The following is a 25,874-nucleotide window of genomic DNA, read 5'->3' on the forward strand; positions in this document are numbered from 1 at the left end:
AAAGCTGCCTCTCCAGCCCCCGTCCCAACCTAGACAACTCAGTTCCTCACCATATGTCCCTGCTGCCTCTCCAGCTGCTGCCCCAGCACTGGAACTCAGAGCCAGTGATTCCATTGGTAAATCTATGTGTGGTCCCTTTAAGAGGAGTGGCTGGGACTCCAGCCGTCCTCCATCCCACTTAGTCACAATTTCCGCTGGTTTTCACAACCAAAAATTATGGGCTCTTCTCTCCCCGGCACTGGAACCCTAGGCTGGGGTGGGGCTGAGACCTCTCGCTCCTTGGAGCAGGGGGAGCCTCCACAGCTGATACTCCTCCCAATTTTTAATGGTCACAGGCGGTTATGGAACCAGCCCGTTCCATGTCTCTGCCCCTCCTACCAGTCTCGAGGTGGCTGCTTCTGCATCTCCTTAGTTGTAGGGCTTCAGTTCAGCAAGATTTTAGGCAATTCTCAAAGATGGTGATTTTGTAGTTTAGTGGTAATTTTGATGTGGTCGTGAGAGAAGGTAAGCACAGTGTTTACCTACTGCGCCATCCTGATTGGAACCTTGGGCCCATAAGTACACTTTTATTGCTTGGGTCATCTTACCCTGGCACATTCATCTCATGGCTGGAGGTTCCATTGAATGGCATTAAGGCTGGACTTATCATACACTCAGCTCAAGAGAAGCACATACATTTTTTTCTTGTCTTTCAACTTTTTACTTCGGAAAACTTCAAACCCACGGAAAAGTTGAAAGAATGGTGGATGAATAGCATATGCCCTTCCCCTAGATTCACTACCTATTAATATTTTGCTTATATGCTAACATTTATTTGGCTGAACTAATTGAGAATCATAATGCAGACATTATATTACTACATCCCTAATTACTTCTTCATGTGTCTCCAAAAATCAAGGACATTCTTGTACATGATATATTTATCATGCTCAGAAAATTTAACATCAATATAATTCCATTATCTAGTATATAGTCTATACTCAAGTTTTCCCAAATGTTTTAATAAATGCCCTTTATAGCTATTTTTCTTTCTGAACCAGGATCCAATCAAGATTTCAGTTAGCTTTTTGTGTCTCTTTAATCATGAAAAGTTCCCAACCTTCTTTGGCCTTTCAAGACATTGACATTTTTTAAAGAGTCTATGCCAGTTCCTTTGCAGAATACCTCTCAACTTCTTAAGATGGAACTTCAGATAACTAGGTTTAAACTATTTTCTTTCATCATGTATGCATTTAAAACTATAAATTTATTTCTAATCACTGCTTTGTCTATTTACCTCAGGTGTTTGTACTTAGTATTTTGATTTGCATTCAGTTGAAAATATTTTCTAATTTTCTCTGTGATTTCCTCTTTGGCCCATGTGTTATTTACAAGTTTGTGTGATTTCTCATGATTAGATTGAAGTTAAACATTTTTACTAATGTTTTGGTTAAGGTGATGTCTACCAGATTTCTCTGTAAAAGTACCTTTTTTCTCTTTTTCTCTACTACTTGGGATATCATTTTGAGACTAAGGAAAAATCCTATTTCTTCACAGTCTTTTACCCAGTGGTTTTAGCATCAATTGATAATTTTTGCCTGAATCAATTATTATTACTTTGGTATTTACAATATGATGATTTTCCAATTCTGTCCTTCTTTCTACAACTATGAGTTTGCATTCTTCTGTAAAAGAGAGCTTTCCCCCTTTCACTTTTAAAGGAAATAATTTGTACTAATAGACTCATGGATTTTTTTTAAATGCATTATCATACATTCCTATTCATTTCGATGTGTGACTTGTTCCAAATTTGGCCTGTGAGAATCTATGCATTTTTGCCCTGCCAAACAGTGGAAATGTATCGTTTCCAATGGCTGGCCTATTCCCCCATTTTACTAAGGTTGGCTCCAGGCACCTCCCTGAGGTTGGACCTCTCCATGTTGAAGGATGCACTTCCCTGTGTGGGAAATCTATTTATATATACTCCCAAATTTATAGATTCATGCATTAGATTTTCCTAAGAACTCTCCCCGTGCTACACCTGACATAGGCCTAGTAGTTTCTGATGCTCAGCAATCCCCTACCACAAAGCAAGATGTCATTCTCCCCTTTCATAGGTACTTTTAGAGCCTCCATTAACTTGATGTGCTTTTCCATTCCCTACTCTCCTGGAGCGAGGAGGAGAAAAGTCAGAGTACTCTATTTTCCTTTAAATTCCCTTGCAGGATGTCTTTTAGGATTTCTTGTCTTTTCTTTTATGATGTGGATAATGTTGTGCTCTCAGGGTCTCTTTTAGTAAGTCCTGCTCAGATCTTTAGAATGTGAGATGTATTGGTTTGCTAGGCCCCCCGTTACAACTGGGTGGCAACAGAAATTTGGTCTCACAGTTCTAGAGGCTAGAAGTACGAGAGAGGAAGGTGTGGGCAGGATTGCTTCCTTCTGAGGGCTAAAAGAATCTGTCCCGGGCCTCTCACCTAGCTTCAGGTGGTGTGCGGGCAGTCTGGATTGTGGGTGCCTCACCTGGTCTCTGCCCTCACCTTCTTATGGTGTTCTCCGGTGTGTATGTATCCACGTTTTCTTCTTTTATAAAGACATCAGCTATGCTGAATTAAGTGCCTGCCCTTCTCCAGTGTGACCTTATCCTCACTTAACTACATCTGCAACCATCCTGTTTCCACGTAAGATGGCATTCTTGAGATACTGGGTGTTAGGACTTCAACATATGAATTTGGGGAGACACACACAGTTCACCCCATAACGTGGGTACTTTTTAACCATTGTTCTCAAGCATAAATTGAGACAGTTCAGCATTCTTTTATATATGGGCTTCTATTTCATTTCTGATTTATGAAGTTTTTTTAATCTTATTTTTTAATGCTGCGGACTGAATATTTGTGTTCCCCCAAAATTCCTATGTTAAGACCTAATTCTCAAAGTGATGGTGTTTGGAGGGTGATTAGGTCATGACAGCAAAGGTCCTCATGAATGGGATTAGTGCTCTTATAAAAGAGACCCCAGGAAGATCCCTCACCCCTTGTGCCATGTCGGGACACAGCTGAAAGAGGGTGGTCCATGAACTAGAAAGCGGGCCCTCACCAGACACCAAATCTTCTGGCATCTGATCTTGGACTTCCCAGCTTCTAGAACTCTGAGAAATAAATTTCTCTTGTTGGTAAGCCATCCAGTCTGTGGTATTCTGTTGTCCAACCCGTACAGATTAAAACATATGGTGTATAGTTTAAAAAAATATTTTGTGGCATGGTTCCATGTTAGGACCGACCACAGGAGATGAACTCCGACCAGTTCTCACATTCTTTTGTCCAGAAATATTGCTATTCATATTTTTAAATTTATGATGAAACATTCTAAAATACATACTAAGTAGTGAGAAAATATGATGAACTACAGTATGCCTATCAACCCCCTTCAACAAATTCCAATATTCTACTATTTTTGTTTCATTTGTTCTCCCTGTCACCACCAACACCTCTTCTTTTGATGTTGTTACTTTTATTTTGAATATTTTGAATAAAAGTCCTGCCAGTAACACTGATTCACTCTTAGGGAGGATAACAATTGGACCAGTTGGAAAAGGCTGGAAAATGAGATGATGAGATGGTTTTCCATTAATACATTTTTATGGAAGATTGAAAGTGCCTGCAGTGCCTTTACTCCAGGTTTCCAAATGAACTTTAGCCAAGAAACCTGTCCAATTAAACCTGCTTGGGAATTCCAAATAAAAGCCCATAAGAAGATTACTGTGGGGGGATGAAAAACTCCACCACCTTTTCCGTACCTGTAGCTAAGTCACTCACATATGGAATCCTTGGGTCTCTGTAGAACACAGTGAAAACCAAGGTAAAGTGACTTGTTTAAAGTTGTACAGCTAGTTTGCTGCAGAGACAGGACTGGGGCACAGATTCTTGACTTGAGCAGAAATTCTTTCTTTGTTCTTACTATCTCTTTTAATAGTTTTCATAATTTTTTCTTATTTGGGTTCCAGACACAAGGCATCTAATTGAAACATGGCCTTCATTCCTCCAGGAAAGCATGGAACCTTCCAGCAATGTCAGTTCCTTTGCTTTGCTCTAACTCAGTGTTAGATCAACAAAATAAAATGTCTACAACCTTTGAGCTTTTTCACAACAGATGAATTGGGTTGACAGTCTTGTTCTTTTAAAAAAAAAAAACCTGTTAAAATAGAGTAATTGGGTTTCTAAATGGAATTATTTTCTTCATCTCAGTTTCCTGTTGTTTATTGCTAGTGACTTTATATAATTGATTTTCCTATGTTGATTGTGAATCCTGCAACTTTGCTGAACTGGATTATTTCTAGTTTCTAAATTTGGCTTTAAGTTAAAGGTTTTTTTTTTTAAGCAACTTGACTGCGACAATTTTACGTATTATAAAATTTACTTATTCTAAGTGTACAATTACGTGCTTTATAGAAATGTACAGAATTGTACAGTCATCACCACAATCTAGTTTTAGAACATTTCCATCATCCCAAAAAGTTTCCTCATGCTGCTCTATACTTAAGTCGCGCTCCTACCTTCCCACCCCCTCAGGCAACCACTGATCTGCTTTCAGTCCTTGTAAATTTGCCTTTTCTAGTCATTTCATATCAATGGAATCATACAACGTACAGGGTATTGTTGCTGGCTTCTTTCACCTAGCATAATGTTTTTTACTTCATCGGTGTTTCCTAGTTTGTTTCTTTTAATTGCCGAATAGTCTATGGTGTGGATATATCACATTTTGTTTACCTATTCACCAGTTGGTGGAAATTTGGATTCTTCCCATGTTTTGGCTACTATGCATAATATTATGAACATTCCTGTACATGTCTTTGTGTGGACATAAGGTAGTGTTTCTTTTGGATAGACTTCTAGGAGGAAAATTGCTGAGTTGTATGGTAAATTTATATTTTAACTTTTAAGACATTGGCAAACTGTTTTCTGGAGTGGAAATGGATGAGGATTCCAGTGTCTCCACATCCTCTCCAACATTAGTGATTTTCTGTTTTCTGTTTGGTTTTGTTTTGTTTTGTTTTATATGGCCATTGTAGTGAGTGAATAGTGATTTCTCATTGTGGTTTTGATTTGTATTTTCCTGAGAGCTAGTGATGTTGAGTATCTTTTCATTTGTTTATCACCTATTTGTATATTGTCTCTGGAGAAATGTCTGTTCAAACCTGTTGCCTATTTTTATATGGGTTGTCTTTTTATTGTTTTAAGAGTACTTTGTGTATTTTAGAATACTAGTCCCTTATCAGATACATGATTTGCAAAATTTTTTCCTAATCTGTGACTTCTCTTTTCATTTTCATAATAAGTCTTTTGAAGCTCAAATATTTCATTATGTTGAAGTCCAACTTACCAGGCTTTTCTTTTATGGATAGTATGTTTGGTATCTAAGAACATTTTATCAGCCCAAAGTCTCGGAGATATTTTTCCTTGTGTTTTCTTCAAATATTTATAGTTTTAGCTCTTAATGCTTAGGTCTATTACCCATTTTGATTTAATTTTTATGTATGGTGTGAGGTAGGGTCTAAATTCTAAATCCATATTTTTGCATGTATACTTCTGTTGGCACCATTTCTTAAAAAGACTATTTGGTTTCCCCTTTGGTTTATGTTGGCAAAAATCAACTGTAAGTGTAAGGAATTCTAGACTCTTAATTCTGTTCTATTGATTCACAGGCCTATGTTTGGACAATACCACACTGTCTTGGTTACCGTGGCTGTATACTATTGAAATCAGGTAGTGTACATCCTCCAACTTTGTTCTTCTTTTTAAAAATGGATTTGGCTATTCTGGCTCCTTTGAATTTCTGTATAAATTTTAGAATTGGCTTGTTAATTTCTACAATAAAGTCTGCTAGGAATTTGATAGTGAGTGAATTGTAGTCATAGATCAGTTTGAGGAGAATTGTCATGTTGACAGTATTAAGCTTTCCAATCCATGAACATGAAATATCTTTCCATTTATTTAGATCTCCTTTAATTTATTTGTTATTGTTTTAAGTATAAAAGACCTGCATATCCTTTATTAAATTTATTCCTAAGTTTTTATTCTTTGTGATGCTATTGTGAATGGAATAGTTTTAATTTCAATTTCTTGTTCATTACTAGTGTATAGATAATTGGTTTTTCATCTTGATCTTGTATCCTACTTGCTGAACCTTGCTGAACTCATTTATTACTTTCTAGTAGTGTTTTGTGAATACCATTGGATTTTCTCAATACAGGATTCTATGATCTGCACATAAAAACCTCTGTATTTTTTACCTCTTCTTTTCCAATATGGATGCCCTTGATTTTCTTTTCTATTCTCTTCCTTTTTTCTTTTTATTGCACTGGCTAGAACCTCCAGTACAGTGTTGAATGAAGTGGTACAAATGGGCATCCTTGTCTTACAGGAGAAAGCATGCAGCCAGTCATCATTAAATGTGATGTTAGCTGCTGGTGTTTTGTAGATGACCTTTATGAGATTGAGGCTGCTCCTGTCTGTTCTTACTTTGTTAAGAGTTTTTCCCATGAACGGCACTGGATTTGTCATACTTTTTCTGCACCTATTGAGATGATCGTGTGGTTCTTTTCCTATTAATATGGTGTATTGCATTAATTGATTTTGGAATGTAAACCAACTTTGCATTCCTGTGATAAATCCCACTTGGGCATGGGGGCAATTCTTTTTGTTTTTTGCTTGATTTCTTGTTATGTCTTTGTATGTCTCCAGTATCAGGAGAATAGTGGCTTCATAGAATGATTTGGGGAATGTTGCCTCCTCTGTTTCTGAACTAGTTTGTTGAAGATTGACATTATTTCTGCTTTTAAATGTTCGGTAGAATTAACCGGGGAAGTCATGTAGGCCCAGGCTTCTTTTTGTGAGAGGATTTTTAATTAATTCAGTTAACTTACTTTTATGAATCTATTCAAATTTTGTATTTCTTCTGGAGTGAGCTTTGGTAGTTTGTGTCTCTGAAGAAATATTTCCATATCATCTAAGGTACTGAATTTGTTGGCATAAAGTTCATATATTCCCTTATTCCATTTTAATACGTGTAGGACCTCATTCCTGTTATTGGTAAATTTGTATTCTTTCTTTTTTTCTCTTATCAGCCAGTTAGAAGTTAGCAATTATATTGAGCTTCTCAAAGAACTAGCTCTCGGTTTAATTCTTTTTCTCTACTTTTTTTCCCTTCAATCTCTATTATTTCTTGCCTTCTTTGCATTTAATGTGTTCTTTTTCTATTTTATCAAGGTGCAAGCTTAGGTCACTGATATGAGAAGTTCTTTTCTAATATAGATGTTTAGTGCAATCAGTATTCCTCTAAGTACTACTTCAGTGGCATCCTACAAATTTGGATATGTTGCGCTTTCATTTTCATTTAATTCAAAATACTTTTATAGTTTTCCTTTTTATATCTTTTTTGATCCATGTGTTATTTAGAAGTGCCTTACATAATTTCCAAATATTTTGGGATTTTCCAAAGATCTGTCTGTTTGGATTTCTAATTTAATTCTGTTCTTGTCAAAGAACATATGTACTTTGTATGACTTGAATCTTTTTGACTTTATCAAGTCTTATTTATGGCCAGAACATGGTCTATGTTAGTGATTATTCTGTGTGTACTTGAGAGGAATGTGTATTTCGATGTTTTTGGTGTACTGCTCTATAAGTGTCAATTAGGAAAAGTTGATGATTAGTATTGTTCTAGTCTAATATATCCTTGATGATTTTCTGCCTACTTGTTCTATCAATTATTCAGAAATCTCCAACCATAATTATCAATTTGTCTGTTACTCTTTGCAGTACTTTTAGTTTTGGCTTCATGTATTTTGAAGCTCTGTCATTAAGTTGATAAATATTTAGCATTGTCATGTGCTGTTGATTAAATGCCGCCTTTATCTATAGCCATCTTCATTTGAAGTATTGTTCTTTGCTCTGAAGTCTACTTTGGTAACAATATATTCACTCTAGCTTTTGTTTTGACTAGTGTTAGCATGATATATCATTTTCTATCCTTTTATTTTTAAATCTCTGTTTATATTTAAATTATGTTTTATATAGGCAGATATAATTGGGTTTTGCTTTTTTTAGTCTTAACTGACACTCTGTGTATTTAAAAATTTGTATGTTTAGACCATTTCCTTTTAATGTGATTATTAATATGATTAAGTTTGAGTCTATCATTTTGCTGTTTGTTTTCTGTTTATCTCATATGTGTCTCGTTCCCATCTTTCTTTCTGTCTTCTTTTTCATTAATCAAGTTGTTTTTTAATTCCATCTGTGTGCTTTCTTCACTTCTTAGCTATAATTCTTTGTTTTACTTTAATGGTTGCTTTAGCATGTACAACTTTAACTTCTCTATCCCTTGAAAGTAGACTATGATACCATTTCATGTATAGTATAAGAACCTTACAGTAGTGTACTTCCGTTTACCCTCTCCCAGCCTTTTTATCACTTGTCAAGCATTTTACTATGTTGTAAACCACATAATACATTGTTCATTTTACTCCTGCCTTTAGGTCTTCCCTTAAATAGTTTTTAGTGCAAGTCTTTTGGTCATGAATTATTTTGTATGAATGATAATATTTTCTTTTGTCTTTCTTTTTTTACTGCTTTAAGATATAATTCACATACCATACTATCCACCCATTTAAAGTGGACAATTCAGTGTTTTTAGTACATTCACAGGATTGTGCAACCTTTATCACAATTTTATTTTAGAACATTTTTGTCCACCCTAAAGGAAGCCTCCTACCCATTAGCAGCTGCTCTTATCACCCCTTATTCACCCTGTTGGTGAGGGAGGGATCCCTTCCCCTAAATACTATAAAATGGTCGAACACACAAAACCCAACACTGGGAAGATGAGATAGACAGCAGTTTATTAGTCACGTATACTTATGCTCAAGGTAGGAGGAAACCTCATAACATATAGGGCCACACAGTTGTTTTTTGGGGAGCAAAGTGAACAACAATGGGATGTAGGAGGCAGGCTTTATGGTAGGTAACATGAGGATGAGATGACCCCTAGTTCCCATCAGGGGATGTGATTGGCTTGTTTGAATAATTTTACAGACTGTCAGGAAAGTGAAATTTGTTAGGTTAAAAACCTGGTGGAATACAGCTGGTACAGTTAGTTGATAGCAGAACTAGCCAGATGGGGAACCCTTTCCACTGGGTGGGGGGCTGCATATCTGGTAAGGGCATGGGAACCCGTGGTTAGCCTCACAGGATGTCAAGGCAGCACTTAGTATTGAATCTTAATTTCAGACCTTACACCACAGCGGTCAATCCCCATTCCTCCCTGACCCTTCCTCCAGCTCCTGGCAACCACAAATCTACTTTCTGCTCAATGGGTTTGCCTCTTCTGGACATTTCATATAAATGGACTCATGCAATATGTGATCATTTGTGTCTGGATTTCTTCCCTTAACGTTATGTTTTCAACGGTCGTCCATGTCATAGCGTATATCAGTGCTTCACTCCTTTTTATTGCTGATTGGTATTTTAGTCTATGGATATACTGCATTTTATTTATTCAGGCCTCAGTTGATGGGCATTTAGGCTGTTTCCATTTTTTGGCTATTATGAATAATACTGCTGTGAACATTTATGTACACATTTTTGTGTGGATGTATGCTTTCATTTTCCTTTGGTCTATACCTAGCTTTTTATTTATTTACTTATTTATTTATTTTTGCTTTTTAAAACTTTTTGCTGGCTATAAAATTGTAGTTGTCATTCTTTTTTCTTCAGTGCTGTCAAGGCGATCCCCCACTGTCCTCTGCTTTGCATAGTTTCTGACGGGAAACAGGCTGTCGTCCTTACCTTTATTTTTTTGAACAGATGAGTCTTTGTCTGCTTTTGCGGTTTTCTATCATTGGTTTCAAGCAGTTTGATTATGATGTGCTTTGCTGTAGCTTTCTTCATGTTCTTGTGTTTAGGGTTTATTGAGATTCTTGGATCTGTGGGTTATAGTTTTCATCAAATTTGGAAAAACTTCAGCAATTATATATTTTAACATTTGTTCCGTCCCACCCCCACTTTGGGACTCCAATTATCCATTACAGTAGGCTACTTACTTAAAGTTGTCCTACACTAACTGATGCCCTTTTCTTTTTTCTTTTTTTTAAATTAAAGTTTATTGGGGTGACAATTGTTAGTAAAGTTACATAGGTTTCAGGTGTACAATTCTGTATTACATCATCTATAAATCCCATTGTGTGTTCACCACCCAGAGTCAGTTCTCCATGTATTTGATCCCCTTTACCCTCATCTCCCATCCCCCGCCCCCCTTACCCTCTGGTAACCACTAAACTTTTGTCTGTGTCTATGAGTTTTTGTTTTTCATTTGTTTGCCTTGTTCTTTTGTTGTGCAGGAGCTTTTAAGTTCGATATAGTCCCATTCATTTATTTTAGCTTTTATTTCCCTTGCATTTGGAATCAAATTCATAAAATGCTCCTTGATCCCAAGGTCCATAAGTTTAGTACCTATGTTTTCTTCTATGCAGTTTATTGTTTCAGGTCTTACCATTAAGTCTTTGATCCATTTTGAATTAATTTTGGTACATGGTGACAGATAGCAGTCCAGTTTCAGTTTTTTGCACGTGGCTTTCCAATTCTCCCAGCACCATTTATTGAAGAGGCTGTCTTTTCTCCATTGTATGATTTTGCTCTTTGTCAAAAATGATCTGTCCATATTTATGTGGTTTTATTTCTGAGTTCTCAGTTCTATTCCATAGGTCTACATGTCTGTTTTTCTGCCAATACCATGCTGTTTTGATTATTGTTGCCCTGTAGTACAAGCTAAAATCAGGGAGTGTGATACCTCCAGCATTGTTCTTTTTTCTTAAGATTGCTTTGGTTATTCGGGGTCTTTTGTGGTACTGATACTCTTTTCATTTGAGGGATTCTTTTTCTTGGTGTGTTTTATTTGGGATATTTTCTGTTGCTATGCCTTCAAGTTCAGCTTTTTCTTTTCTTTCCCTAATGTCTAATCTCTGTGAATCCCATCCAATATATTTTTCATCTCAGATATTGTAATTCTCTAGAAGTTTGATTTGGATCTTTTTTATATCTTCCATGTTTGTACTTAACTTTTTTTTAACAAGTGTTATAATTAAACAGTTATTGTAACTGTTTAATATATTCCTCTGCAAATTCTAACATCAGTTTCCATTGGTGGATTATTCTCTTTAGTATGGGATGTCTTTTTCTGCCTCTTTGCATTCCTGGTAATGTTTGAGTGGATCCCTGACATTCTACCAAGTTCTTAACCTAACAAGTTTTACTTCCCTGCCTGATGCTAGATAATTTTATATTCCTCTATACCTTTGAGCTTTGTTTTGCGATGCAGTTAAGTTACTTGGAAACAGTTGGATCCTTTCAGGACTTTCTTTTATGATGTATTAGGTGGGCCTTTGCCATGCCCCGTCTGAGTTAATTATTTTTCTCTACTGAGGCAAAACCATCCTGAATACTCAATGCCCTGTGAATTATGTGTTTTTACAGTTTCTCTGTGGAAACAGGCACTGTGGCCCAGTGTGAGTGCCACTAGTACTTTCCCCAGCCAAACAGAGGAAGGAAGTCCTTTTGGATGGTCTTTCCCTAGCCTCTGAGAGTTTCCTCACACACGTTCTCTCGTCAGTACTCTGCTGAATACTTGAGGTGGGGATTTTCTGCAGATCTCCAGGATTCTCTCCTTGAAGTGCTGCTCTGTCTTCTTTGGTCCTGTGTCCTGTGAACTCTAGTTGCCTTGGCCGCCCTGGACTCTCAGTCTCATCTTTTCAATTGAGAAGATGACCAAGGTTCTCTGTGCTCTGTCTCATTTCACCATCTCTGCACCAAGGCATGGAAATTCTCTCAAGGCAATTGCCGGGCTCACCTCATTTGTTTCCCAAATTTCAGAATCATTGTCCTTTGTTGTCTGATGTCTTATGTCTTGAAAACAAATTTTTCCCCCTTAGGTTATTTTAGGTAGGAAGCTAAATCCAGTCCCCTTTTACTCTATCTTAGCTGGAAGAAAAGCCTGCCCAAAAGGTGTTGTCAGATGAATAAACTACTGGGGATTTGAACTCTTACATGAATTTTTTTCCAACAAAGATTTTTATTAGTATTTTAAATTCTTTTCATGATAAATGTCTTGGTCTAAGTAAGTTTTACCTTTACCTGTTACCTTTACAGCTTGCCTCTGAATATTGATTTGCTAAATAGTCCAGACTTACTGGAAACAACCATTGATGATGTAATTGGGGCACCTGACACTGTGGAAACATTGCTAGCACCAGCGGAAGTTAACATGGCCTCCAGGCAAAGTGGATTAGAGGAGCCTGAAGGTGAAGGCGGGAGTAAGTAAATATTCTGTATAACATCAATGACACCTTTTTATTTTACCTCCCTTTGAAATGAGCTATTTAAATCGGTCCCCTCAATAATATTTTATGCAATAGTTGAATTTTAAATTTTAATGTAGAAGAGTTATGCCTTCTTGCTCTTTTGGCTTAAAGGTCCATTGAAATATTTAAGATCGCATAATTGAGACCATTAAACATTTGTATTATTTATAAGTCATTAAAAATTTATGAATTTTCAAACTTGCTTTTTACTTTGTTTCTTGAGTGAAAATTAGGAGAAAAAGTTTCTTTAAAGATTTGAAATTTCTGTAAAGGGCACAGGATTGATTGAATAAATGTTTGGATGTTCCATTAGCTCCCAGAAAGTATTTTGTTTTTAATGAGGACTGTTGTTGCCCAGACTCACAAAAATAAATAATACAGAGAGAAAGTTGCTTACCTTAACTTTTTCAAATGTTAAAAGGAAACAGTAAATTGCACATTGAAAGTTTCTGTATGTTTGTGAGTTTGGTTTGATATTAAAGTATAAACTGTATTTAAACAGGAGCTTGCTGTTGAATCTCAGTGTCATATATATTCAACAGCAGCTAATATTTATGTGGCTCTTGTCAATTTTGACTTTTATCCCTAAAATTTGATACTGTTTGTCAACACCTCATAGGAAGTTGTCATTGAGTATGCTGTTGTCTCTGAAAATTATAGACTTCAGCATTGTATTTAGTAATTTAGAGATAGAAAGTGTTCATGAAAACTTACACAGTGCTTCTGGTTAATAGAACATGTAGAAGTACTACTGGTAATCGGCGTTAAAAATTTATCCTTTTGTTCCCTAAGTAATCACTACAAATACACTGTTAAACAAATGTTCTGATATGTCATGGTTTTACAAAATTCTTCTTGACATCTACCATGTTTGAGTTGTGCTTATGATCTGAGGTCAGGGAAACAGAAATTAACTTTGATTTATTAGTAATTTCAGAATAATGTTCTAATTTGATTATTTTAAAGATAATAGTTATTGGATTAAAAAAACATCCTCCATTACTATTTCTTTTATACTTTCTTTGCCATAATTTCTTTTGGTTAGTTTCCAGTTTTTACAGTCCTACGCTAGACTCTACCTTTTGTTAGAAATGACAACTCTTTGTGACTAGACAGATGTGAGACATAATAAATCAAGGCCGTCAGGATTTAGATTCAACCAGAAGCAGCACTAGCTTAATACTGAGTATTTATACTGAGTATTAAATACTGAGGGTTAAAATAAAAATAGTCTCCATTATAGAGATGCCAGTATTGATTTTATTTACGTTCCATTTTATGTCCATAATATGATCTTAAGTTTTTTTCAGTGCTGCAATAGTACAAGTATTATATTAGCAAACAACGTTGATTTAGTACATACTTTCTAGGAAATTGCATTGGTTTGGGAGAATATTGAATGTTCCTACGAAGGATGTCCCTAGAATGACCTAGGGATGCCTAGAAAAGATCAAATGAGATGTAATAACTCTTCAAATATTTGAAAGCCTGTATAGCAAAGACTTTATTTTATGGCGTTTTATTGGTGATTCTTGGACCAGCAATTTGAAAGTATAGGGAAGCAGATTTGGGATCAGTATAGGGAAGAATTTTTTAAATGTTTCTGCCATATATCAGAAATAGATACGTAACAGTGAGTGAGCCCCTTATTACAGAAGGTATGCAAGCAGAGCTTAAATGCTGTTAAAGTTGTGCCAAAAGAAATTCGTGTATAGTGTGGGGGTTTCATTCATAAGACTTATTCAGTTCAGATTTATGTCATTTGCTCAAAGTCAATGAAAATAGAGTATTTTGATGTTAAGAATTAAGGTCTTATAATCTTGGTATCCAATTTATTCTTTATTTTCTTTCAGTTGTAATGTCAAAATTCTGATTTCACATAGATGAATAGTTAAAAATACTAACTTTAAAAAAAGAATAGCTTATAAAAAAAGAATAGCTTATCCTACAATCTCAGGATGTTCCTCAGCCAAACAGATGTAGCAGAAGAAACTTTATTTTAACAACAACAAAAATACCCAGACCCCAAACCCAACAGTATTAATTTATCATCATAAGCTAAAGGGTTTGTGGTGTCATCATCATGTTAAAATTTAGTCTCAAATAATTTGTAGCATGAGAAAACCAGGAGGTGGCAATTAAGTAAGTAAATGAATATGGACGATTTTGAGATCAGTGTTGAATTAGCGATTCTCATCACCTGGAGAGTTTTAAAAACTACCAGTGCCAGAAAACTCCCTCCAGAAGTTCTGGTATCATTTTCTGGGGTTAGCTCTGGGAATCAGTGTTTCTTAAAAGCTCCACATCTGACTCTAATATGCTGCTGAGGGAGAGATCCACGAGTTACCTGATAGACACTTTTAGATGATCCCTTTGACCAGGAGAAAATGGTTTCATAGTTTTCCTTTCCCTTTCGTCTGATTATTTAGAAATTATTAGGCATTCAACAGCTTTTTTCTCAAGTGACCATGTGAAAATACAAACTCATACAAAATTAGTCCCTGTAAAATAAGATTATTACAGAGTGGTTGATTTAAGTAGCATTCATTTAAAGCTGAATTGTATTTAATGTATTGATACTATCTTTTCAGTGGTTAGAGGACTTTATTTGTAATGTGTTTTGCAGCTAAGGTGGAACATAATGAAGACAAAATGCTTGTCCTGCATCACACCTGCTGTTACCAGTATATAATATTTATTCATCCATGAATGAATAAATGTATGTCCTTCATCTGTTTGCTGCACATAAGTTTAGTTTCAGGCTGTGTATATATATTGAGGGCCAAGGAAAGAAAATGGCAAAGTACTGAGGTGCAGCAGGAGGAGCTTGGGTTGTGGTTGTGGAGGAAAGGATGGTGTCACACATGATCTCTGCTTTTCTTTGGGATCTTTTGACTAGTAAGCCTTCTTAACCACACATGCTATTAACATTCCATGCCTAGTGGCTTTTTAGGAGCAGTGCAGATACAGGCCAGTGTTCCTATTTAGGTTAACTCTTAAAGTAATGGAGAGTTACCTGGTTATAGGAAGAAAATGCATTTATTCTGTGGTCATCTGGATTATTACCTTTAATTGATGGTAACTGGTGTTGGAAAAAACAAACTTAAATCTATACCATCTCACAGCTGTGACAGCCTGTCAGATTAAGGGGCTATTTTGCCGTTTTTTCCAGCATTAAAAGATGCATCAGAGAAACTGAAACAGCTTGAAATGGAAACCAGTTCATTGCCACCGCCTCATCCCAGCACTGATGTCAACATCAACAGCCAGGTACCCGGGTGTCTCCCTTGTATGCTGGTCACACATCACAGACTGCAGACATCCTTTCTTCCCAAAGCTAATACTTTCTCATTTCTTTTGCTGGAAAATCTGTCTCTGCTGAATTCTTACAAACTTTTCTCATTTAAGATGAAGAAATTTGTAGATTTTTAGGAGGGAAGGCGGAAACTTGGGCAGCAACATTAAGAACTGTACAGTCATCTTATAGTTTTATTTTTTAGACACACAGTCAAAAGTGATATGGCTGTTAAACCTTTTAATTTAATTTTTAAAAATTTATTGGGGTTACAGTGGTTAGTAAAATTATATAGGTTTCAAGTGTACAGTTCTGTAATACAGCGTCTACATATCGCATTGTATGTTCACCACCCAGAGTCAGTTCTCCTTCCATCACCATATGTTTAACCCCCTTCCACCACCCCCCGACCCCCCTTAAACCCTCTAGTAACCACTAAACTGTTCTCTGTTTTTGTTTCTTTGTTTGGTTGTCTTGTTCCTTTGTTCCTTTCAGTTTTATATCCCACATATCAGTGAAATCATGTGGTTCTTGACTTTTTCTGTCTGACTTATTTTGCTTAGCATAGTAATCTCAAGATCCATCCATGTCTCAAATGGCGCTACTTCATCTTTTCTTACGGCAGAGTAGTATTCCATTATATATAAATACCACATCTTCTTTATCCAGTCATCTATGGAAGGATACTTTGGTTGTTTCCATGGCTTGGCCATGTGAAAATGGCTGCAGTGAACATCGGAATACATATATCTTTACGGATATGTGTTTTCAGATTTTTTGCATAGATACCCAGGAGAGGGATTGCTGGGTCATATGGTAATTCTGTTCTTAATTTTTTGAGGAGCCTCCCTAATGTTTTCCATAGTGGCTGTACCAATTCACATTTCTACTAACAGTGTATGAGGGTTCCTTTTTCTCCACAGCCTTTCCAACACTTGTTATTATTTGTCTTGTTGAAGATAGTCATTCTAACATATGTGAGGTGATACCTCATTGTGCTTTTGATTTGCATTTCCCTAATAGCTAGTGAAGTTGAGCATGTTTTCATGTATCTGTTGGCCGCTTGCATGTCTTCCTGGGAGAAGTGTCTTAACTTTTATTTTGATTCAGCCTATCCTTTCTCTCAGTTATGTTCAGTGGGTCATGATTTAGTTGAAGAACTCGATGAATGTCTTTTGAAATTACAGGATTTGTTTGAAAGGAGCTGCTCTGTTGTATAAACAAGGAAGAGAATAGAATTTCATATGCTTCAATTCATCTTTCCTACCTTTCACCATGCTGTCCCCTTGGAGATTTTTAGGCATTGGATGTGTCGGGGATATATACCAATTAAGCCAATTAAACTTCAGTTAATTGACTAATTTAAAATTTTTTCTTATTCCTATATTAAATAACTAAAATAAATTGAATGAGATAAAAATAATTAATTGTATCAGCTGACAGATGTCCCCACTAAATGGAAGAGTGAATTTTAGATAATGATCTGGAGACAGCTTTTTTCCCTCTCTATGTAGACAACAGATAGCAAGGATCTGTTGCATGAATCTTGTTTTGGTTTGGTTTTAAAGAGGAAGGTGAACAGCTGACCTGTAGTGTTCTTTCATCCTTGAATACCTAACTGGAATTTCTTCAGAGACCTGTATGAAGTAGAGTGATTTTTCTTCTTTCTTACGTAGTCATTGTTAAAGCTGTCCTTTTGAATACAAGTCTTATTTTTCCCTAATGTGTTTTTTTCTGAGAAATGTCTTTTAAAAGCTGATTAAATTTCAGGAAGGCTTTCATTTTCTTGACTCCCTCAATATTTTTCAATTATATTGGTCTGTTTACTTTCACACTGTCATTTTTTTTTTTTAATTATTATACGATCTCTGTAAAGTAAGGGAATGCAGGCTCAGAGACAGAGGGTTAATTGAAAGCTTTAGATGCTTAGAAATGATTTTGACACAAATCTAGCAGAAGACCAAAATGAACCTAAAAAAGAAGCCTGGTGAATCTTGGGAGGGGAGAAGACGAGCGATTGTCCATTACACTGGTTGAGAACTTAAGCAGACTTTGGATCAACTTTCCCCCCTGCAATAAGCTCCCAACTCAGCTCGCTGTGACAGCTATGGACTACTCCACAGTAGGGTTTCAGTATCCCAGTCATTTCAGATCTGTTCTAATTTGGGGTATTTAGGAATCAGGGTGTCTTTTTAATTCTTTTGGCGTTCTGTTTGCCACATTTTGACCACATGAGGCAGATAGATCAGCAATGTAGTAACTGGGTGCCCTTGGAGTTATGCGCTGTAAGACAATAAAGTGAAAATACTTCAAAGCTATTACTCAACTTGTATTGCAGTAATTTTTGTCTATAGTACACATACATGGTAATTGTAGAAAATTAAAGCAAATTTTAAATAGCAGGAAATTATAAATCCTGCATTATCCTACTACTAAGACATAACTATAGTTAACATTTTTAAAGATACATATTTGCAAACATTTAAATGTGATGTATATTTAAAAAAAATAAAAATGTAATAACACTGCTCTTTAAAACTCATCAATTGTAAACACCTTTTTTATTTCAATAATACATTGCAAGCAGTAGTTAAATGCATGCGTGTGTCATCATGTTGTTTCCTCAGTCCCTATTACACATTTAGATTGTTGTTAATTTTCACTGTCATAATCAGTGGTGTGATAGCAGTCTTATAAATAAGTATCTTTAATCATCTTTGATTATTTTCCTGGAAAATAGAAGTGTTAGATCAAAGTACCGGTGTAATTTTTTAAAAATTTTTATTAAATTTATTGGGGTGACATTGGTTAGTAAAATTATGTAGGTTTCAAGTGTACATTTCTATAATACATCATCTATATATTGCATTGTGTGTTCACCACCCAGAGTCAGTTCTCCTTCCATCACCATATATTTGAGCCTCTTTATCCTCTTCTATCACCTCCCTCCCCGCTTACCCTCTAGTAACCATTAAACTTTTATCTGTGTCTATGAAGGTTTTTTAGTTGTTTGTTTGTTGCTTTCCATTTTATATCCCACATATGAGTGAAGTCACATGGTTCTTGTCCTTTTCTGTCTGATTTATTTCACTTAGCATGATAATCTCAAGATCCATCCATGTTGTTGACTATTCCTGGAATAGGAGATAACTGCTAAAGACACGTAATTTCCTGGTTATGTGCATATGAACTTTCATCAGGCCCTTTCCTATTTCCATATAACTATCAGAGTTGCTTACAGTATATTTTTACTATCTAGGAAGAAGTGGTGAAGTTGACTGAGAAATGTCTTAATAATGCCATTGAGAGCCCAGGACTGAATGCCAGGAGAGTTCCTCCTGACTTGAAGAGTAACATTTTGAAGGCTCAAGTAGAAGCAGTGCGTAAGGTAAGCTTCCTTTAATCAAAGTAGTCCTGGTAAGTGAAAAGAACATGAAACTTAGAGCCGAGAGCTGAGGAAGAAATAAAATACATGAATGTTAAACAGGAGTGACCTAGCTAGTGATTACAGACAGAAACTAGTACGAAGAAACATGCTTAAGATGGCGAAATGCATTCCCAACTTTATAAGCTAGATGAAGAGGAGCACCATAGGACAAAAAGTAAGAGTAGGGTGCTCTAGGGTTTCAGAAATTTTTAAAAAGTCAAATTCCTATAGAAGTGAGTACTTAATCTTTGCCACTTTTACAGCCAGAAAATCCAGTGATTTTCAAGTTCCTGTCAATATTAACTCTATGATTTTAGGGGTTTTTTAGTTGATCTGCTACTCCCTACCACCCACCTACCCCCAATTTGGCAAAATTGTGATGTTATTAACAAGAGTGAAAGTTGCAATGTGAAAGAGTTGGCTGTAACATTGTGAAATATATAGTAGGACAAGCCCCCATGAAATATATGACATCTATGCTCTCAAAATCCGTTTTTCCTTTGTCCTCCCTAACTTTCTAACTTTTCCTCCATACTAAACCAGGAAACAGCCTGTCTCACCAAGTCATGTTAACCAGGATTTCAAAATACCCTGTTGTTGAGAAGATGTGTTTTACTTATCCTGTCCCCAGCACAAATCTTAGAACTGAGAAAACTTACGGAATATTGTTCCTGCTTTTTATCTACCCTCTTCACCCAATATAAACATAATATTTACACATACGAATAAGTATAAAATATCGCAATACGGGCTCTGGAATCAGATAACTTGAGTTTGCATCCTACTTTTAATCTACCACCTACTAGCCTTGTGACGTGGCAAGTTAGTTAATTTCTCTGAGCCTCGGTTCAATTATGTTTATAAAAAGATAATGGTAGTACGTACCTTAAGATGGGTTGTAAGGATAAAATAAGACAATAAATGTAAAGGACATGGAATAGTGCCTGGCATGTACTGAGCACGTGATGAGTGTTGATCCCCAGTGTTGGAACTACGTGTGTAGCAGTGATAGTTATCGCTATTGTTAGTACCTTACATTTCAGTTATACTTTGGGATCTTCCTTGACTTAAAGAAGAGAGAAATAATGAATAGCCCTAAATTAAAGAGATTTTATTTTATAGTTAAAAGCCTTCCCACGAAGAAAACTCCAGGACCAGAGCCTTCATTGTTGAAATCTACTGAACGTTTGAGGAAGAAATAGTAACAGTTCTACACAAACTCTTTTCAGAGAATAAGAGGAGAGGACATTTTCCAACTCATTTTACGAGAATAGTATTACCCTAATACCAAAACTAGAAAAAGATATTACAAGAAAAGTAACCATAGACTAATAAAAATAGACTCAAAAGTCCATAACAAGATATGAACAAATCCTACTCACTCAGCAGTTTATAAAAAAGATGGTACATCATGACCAAGTCGGGAAGAAAGTCGGTTTATCATTCAAAAATCAGTATAGCTGACCATATTAAAAAATAAAGAAAATGTTCTCAAAGTGCTATGGAAAAGGCATTTCACAGAATTCAACTCCTTCATGACAAGAATCTCCAGCAAACTAGGAATAGAGTAGAACTTCTTAAGCCTGATAAAGGGTATCTATGAAGAAAACTCTACAGCTAACATCATACTTCATAGTGAAAGACACATTTACTTAAATAGCTAAAATTAAAAACTGACCATTCCTATGTGGGCGGTGGTGAATCTCCTGCAATGCACATTGCTGGTAAGAATAAAACATGTTTAGCAAGCACTTGAGAAAAGAGTTTTGCAATGTATTAAACATGCACTTACCATATGACCCAGCAGCTTTACTCTTAGATATTGACCCAAGAGAAATGGGTAGGTTCACACAGCTACTAAAATGTACAGGGATTCCTGGGAGCTTTATTATAATAGCTGAAAACTAGAAATAACCCAAATATCCTTCAGTAGGTGAACAGATAATCAAATTGCGGTATATCCATCCAGTGGAATGCTACTCAGCGCATAAGAAGGAATTAATTATTAATTAGTGATAAGTGGGACACTTTGGGTGAATCTCGCAGCATGCTACTCTAAAGAGGTCAACACAGAAGAATAGGTATAATGATTTCATTTATGTGAAACTGTACTAAGTACAGGTCATTGTTTGCCATGTGTAAGTGTGTTGATGGGATTGCATTAGAAGCCTCAAGGGAACATTTTGAGGGTAGTAAAAATGTTACACATGTTCACTGTAGTGTTGATTGTGCACCTGTATATATTTTTCAAAATTCATTGAATTGTACATTACAGATGTGTGCATTTTACTATATGTAAATGATACCACACTGAAGTTGAGGAAAAGAACTGACTTGTTCAGAAAAGTTTTTCAGAATTCTCTCCTAAAATATCCCTTGCATTCAGGGAAAATAAGAAGCCAAATATACAGCTTAACATCTGTTTCTTCTTCTTTCATGTAAATTGGAAAAATTCTGGCATAACTCTTTTGGGATTCTGTGTATATTGACTAACACACCACGATGTCTTAAATAATTGAGAGCTGTCTAGTAAAGCATGTGAATTTATATACTAATATATTGAAGTGGAAGCATGGATTATAACTGTGGCTATGGGATAGGATTACACTAGGTACAATACTGATATTTCCATAGATAAAGTATGATTACCCCTTTTGGAACTGAAGTAAACTGATATTTCTATTTTCACAGGAAAGAAATATAAGTTTCTTGTTACCTTAATATCCTCAACAAAGAGTTAATGTTTATGATTTAATTTTCTTAGGTTACAAAAGAAGATGGCTTATTAAGTCATAAAAACGCCAGTGTTCAGGCTGCTGCCACAAACAGGTACACTTTTGGGGAGACAGAATGCAATGATGTTCTTTTTCTCTTAACTTTTTGATCTTGGGCCTTTTCCTCTTCCCCAGTCTATCACCACATGATTTCAAGATTTCTATGTGAAAGACAGCTTGAATTCACTCTTCTGTCTATTACATGGCTGCTTAGTACCTAGCTTTAGATTATTTGAAGATACTCCTAATTTGTCTCTCTAAATTCTCATTCTTCTTCAACTGATTCAAACTGCAGCACAAAAACAACTTTTAAAGGTATTTTCAATCTCATAAGTTACCTGGTAAGGAACGTATATTATTTCTCTAAGGTATGGTAGTTAACTTCAAGCCCCCAGTCTTATAAAACTTTCTTACTATGGGCTGTCGTATTCAAGCTAATTTCCTTGCTTTTCTTTCCAAGCCTCCACTGTCTCTCTTTTCTTTAATGATTATTATGCCATTTATCTGTCTTACTAGGCTTTTATCCCCTGCTCTGTGCCAGTTAGTTTTGTCCCTCACTGTATATCCAGTGTTCTGTGCTTAGTTGCTGCTAAACATTGTTGAATGAAAGAATGCTGTTTCTTTTCCCATTATTGAAAACTTATTCAGTAAAGAGTTTTCTGATTTATCAAATTCAGCTCCAGATACTGTAATCAACGTAGCAAGCACTTAAGCATATGAAGCTTTGAATATAGAGCTTTACAGTTAGTACTCAACAAATGTCCTAATTGGTGATCAGGGTAAAGCTGGAATTACAGCTCTAGATTTGGCTGTAGATTGTGCCCCTTTCCACCCTGGTTGAAGCCATCTGTAAGACTGCACCTGTTCTCCTTATCCTTATCTGGGGTTACACACCCCCTGAACCCCCACCCTCCAGTCATTGCTGCCAAGCCCACAGGTCGTAGAGTCTCTGGCATCCTCTGACCTGGCTCGTCCCGTTGGAATATATGAAGCAATCTAGCTGATGCTGCTGCTTGCTGCAGCAGAGCTCTCCAGCCTGTGTATTTAAATGGTGGCTTCTCCTTATGGTTTCCTGACTATTCTCCCATATCTCAGGTATTCTGTATAAATCCTGTTCCGCTGAGCTTTCCCATTCATATATTTGATAACAGCCTTAAAAAATCAATCTGTTGACCTGTATTTTTTGTGTGTCTGTCTTTTCAAGATAAATTTTTTCTGTCACTTCAGTGAGATTTAGGAGGGAAGCAAAGTAGTCCACCATTTTGATACATCTGTGAATGAATCTGACCTGAATTTGAAAACTCTTATGTGGTGGGGTGGGGAAGGGTTTCACAAAGATACTGACGGCTCTCATGCTCCTCACAAATTGTCATTTCTTCTTCCCCTACATGAATTTGTTATCCTTCTTCCCCAAGTCCTTTCTTTGAAAATGCTGCCTAGTAGAATTGTATTAATGAAGGGCTTTTTCATTATGTATTACACATTAGATACTTATTTCTCTTATTTCTAGATTAGAATTTTATCTTCTATACTTTTAAAATGCTATGCCTGTACAGGTAGGTCCTCCATGATGTGAATTTATATTTTCTTCCCAGTGCTGTATTAAATGAGAATAATGTGCCACTCCCTGAAGGTTCTCTTGCTCCAAAGCACATCACACCTGCAGAAAATGGTTCTTTTCTAAAGGTAACAATACTTTTTAAGTTTTCTCCAAAAAACACACTGAGTTGAATCCTGTAGTACAACCACAGACATCTGGTGATTTCTGATTGACACCAGAACTTAAACTGTGAGAAAAGCGTTGAGCCTGAATTCGCTAGGGAAGAGTCCTCACATCTTGTGAGATGCCTCACAAGAGTATCTCAGGGTTTCGTCTCAGGGTTTTCTGTTGTTTGTTGATATTTTTGGTTTTGACTGGTCTTTGTGTTTTTGTGTTTTGGATGCTGACTATGCTTCCCTAGTGTCTCGAACAGTACATGGCACATAGTAGGCACTAAATATTTATTGATTGAAATAAATATTTCAATCCTGTCACTGTGCTGCAGTATAACCAGCCCATCACAGCTCCTGCCTTTCCTGTCTCTACTTGTCACACCCTCACCAGTTCAGAAATCATAGAAACCCAGTTCATTGCCTGGTGAATGTTTTAATTTGCGAGTTAAATGAAAAATTTTCAATGGAAATGAACATTTACCATTGTGCTCTTTTATGTATAAGCACATTTGTTGTAGAAATTTACCAAAGATTTCATAAAAAGAAAAAATTAGAAATTATATGTATTCCCACTGCCCAAAGACAGTGTATAGTCAATATTTAGGTTATAGTTTTTTCAGACATTTGGGTTAGAAAAGCAATCAGTATCAAATTTCTGTTAATTAAAATTCTAAAAAGATGTATTGACATCTTTGATCACTGAAAATTGTTTAGTGGGATCTGATACGTTTTTGGAATAGAGAAGGACATTTAGTTCAAAGATATACTACATATGCTAGGTTGTGGAAATTTAAAAATGATTTAAACATGGTCTCTTCTTTCAAACTGCTTATAGTCCACTGGGAGAGAGATTTTTATTGTAATGCATTGTGATAGAAATATGCACAAGCTGTTTTGGGGCACTCACCCAGGTCACAAGGAGGATGGTGGTAGGATAGGCGGAGGGAGATAAGAAAGAGAACAGTTTTTTTCACATGTGATTAAAATTAAGTTGAATATTAAAATTAAGTTGAATATTAAAATTAAGTTGAAACATGAATAGGCGATTCACCATGGCCTGGAGGCAGATAGATAGAAATAGAATTGTGTTAATGAAGGGCTTTTTCATTATGTATTACACATTAGATACTTATTTCTCTTATTTCTAGATTAGAATTTTATCTTCTATACTTTTAAAATTCTTTCTACTTCCACAGACATGCACACACACATGCATGGACACGTATACACACACACGCTGTAACTCTGCAGTACAGAACTGCATCTTCCATAAAGTGCTTGAAATACTAATTAAACAAAAAGTATTAATTAACATCTATGGGGGGAAGTTCATATTGTCCTCTTTTGCAAACAGTGAAGCACCTGTACGTCTGGATAAGAAGCATTTGAAATTCAGTCATCTCCTGTACTCAGCTGTTCCCTGGGCTGAAATTTCTACCTCTCCCTTCTAGTCTAAGAGCCAGAACAGTCTTTACCCTACCCAAGTTTTGTCTCACCAAAAGGAAGAGCTATTTGCAAATTCACGTAACACCTAGCTTTTTCAAGTTCTGATTGTAGTCTAGGTTCTCCTCCAAGCAAAAGTGATTCCTGAATGTCCCTGTTTGTTTAAAGGTTAACACCAGCTAGGCCTGGGTAAGGATGATAAATTGAGAAGATATGGAAAAAATCAGTCCGATGATTAATGGGTCATTTAACAACTGTATATATTTTGTCTTCCACAGGATGCTACAGACGAATTGGATGCCTTGCTTTTATCTCTGACTGAGAATCTAATTGACCACACAGTCACACCTCAGGTAAATATGCTTTAAAACAGCAAGATGGAAAGGAATTTCTGTCTTGAAAAATGTTCCTGCTAGATTCCAATTTTTGCCTTTTTAACAACTTAATAAAACTTTTCATTTAATAAGAGTTTATATTTCAGTAACCACTTAGCAGTGACTTTCTGTACTATAAAATTCTACCAGTTTGAATTTGTGTGTCACTATACAGTGTGTCAGTACTGTAAGCCTATTTGTAATTCAACAGTGTACAATGTAAGAAGAAGAGGAAACATGAGGATAAACCAGCTTCTAAAGAGTTAAGGCAATAAAGGCATATTTAACTTTTTAAAAAAATTTACAGAATGGTGGGAGCGTAGGAATGGTTGGCATTGAACGTATCGATTATTATTGCAGTATGAGGGATACTGTGTTAACTGTTAACCTTCTGTGTAACCTTCTCCCCAGAGACTTACAATCTAATTGGGTGAAAGGTATACAAATAACTCATGTGGTG

The 25,874-nt window shown here is 36.0% G+C and overlaps 1 protein-coding gene across 2 annotated transcripts in view; it reads left to right on the forward strand.

The window, feature by feature from the left end:
• Positions 1-25,874, forward strand: part of EPB41L5 (erythrocyte membrane protein band 4.1 like 5) — a 132,249-nt gene that overhangs the window by 92,983 nt on the left and 13,392 nt on the right. For both annotated transcript variants that reach the window (XM_033112243.1, XM_033112244.1), the window contains exons 17-22: positions 12,177-12,340; positions 15,561-15,658; positions 18,943-19,071; positions 21,875-21,939; positions 23,480-23,570; positions 25,319-25,393. In XM_033112243.1, the coding sequence (XP_032968134.1) occupies positions 12,177-12,340; positions 15,561-15,658; positions 18,943-19,071; positions 21,875-21,939; positions 23,480-23,570; positions 25,319-25,393 (622 nt within the window). The remainder of the gene's footprint in view (positions 1-12,176; positions 12,341-15,560; positions 15,659-18,942; positions 19,072-21,874; positions 21,940-23,479; positions 23,571-25,318; positions 25,394-25,874) is intronic.

The sequence above is a fragment of the Rhinolophus ferrumequinum genome, chromosome 8 (assembly GCF_004115265.2).
Source record: "Rhinolophus ferrumequinum isolate MPI-CBG mRhiFer1 chromosome 8, mRhiFer1_v1.p, whole genome shotgun sequence".
Lineage (NCBI taxonomy): Eukaryota > Metazoa > Chordata > Mammalia > Chiroptera > Rhinolophidae > Rhinolophus > Rhinolophus ferrumequinum.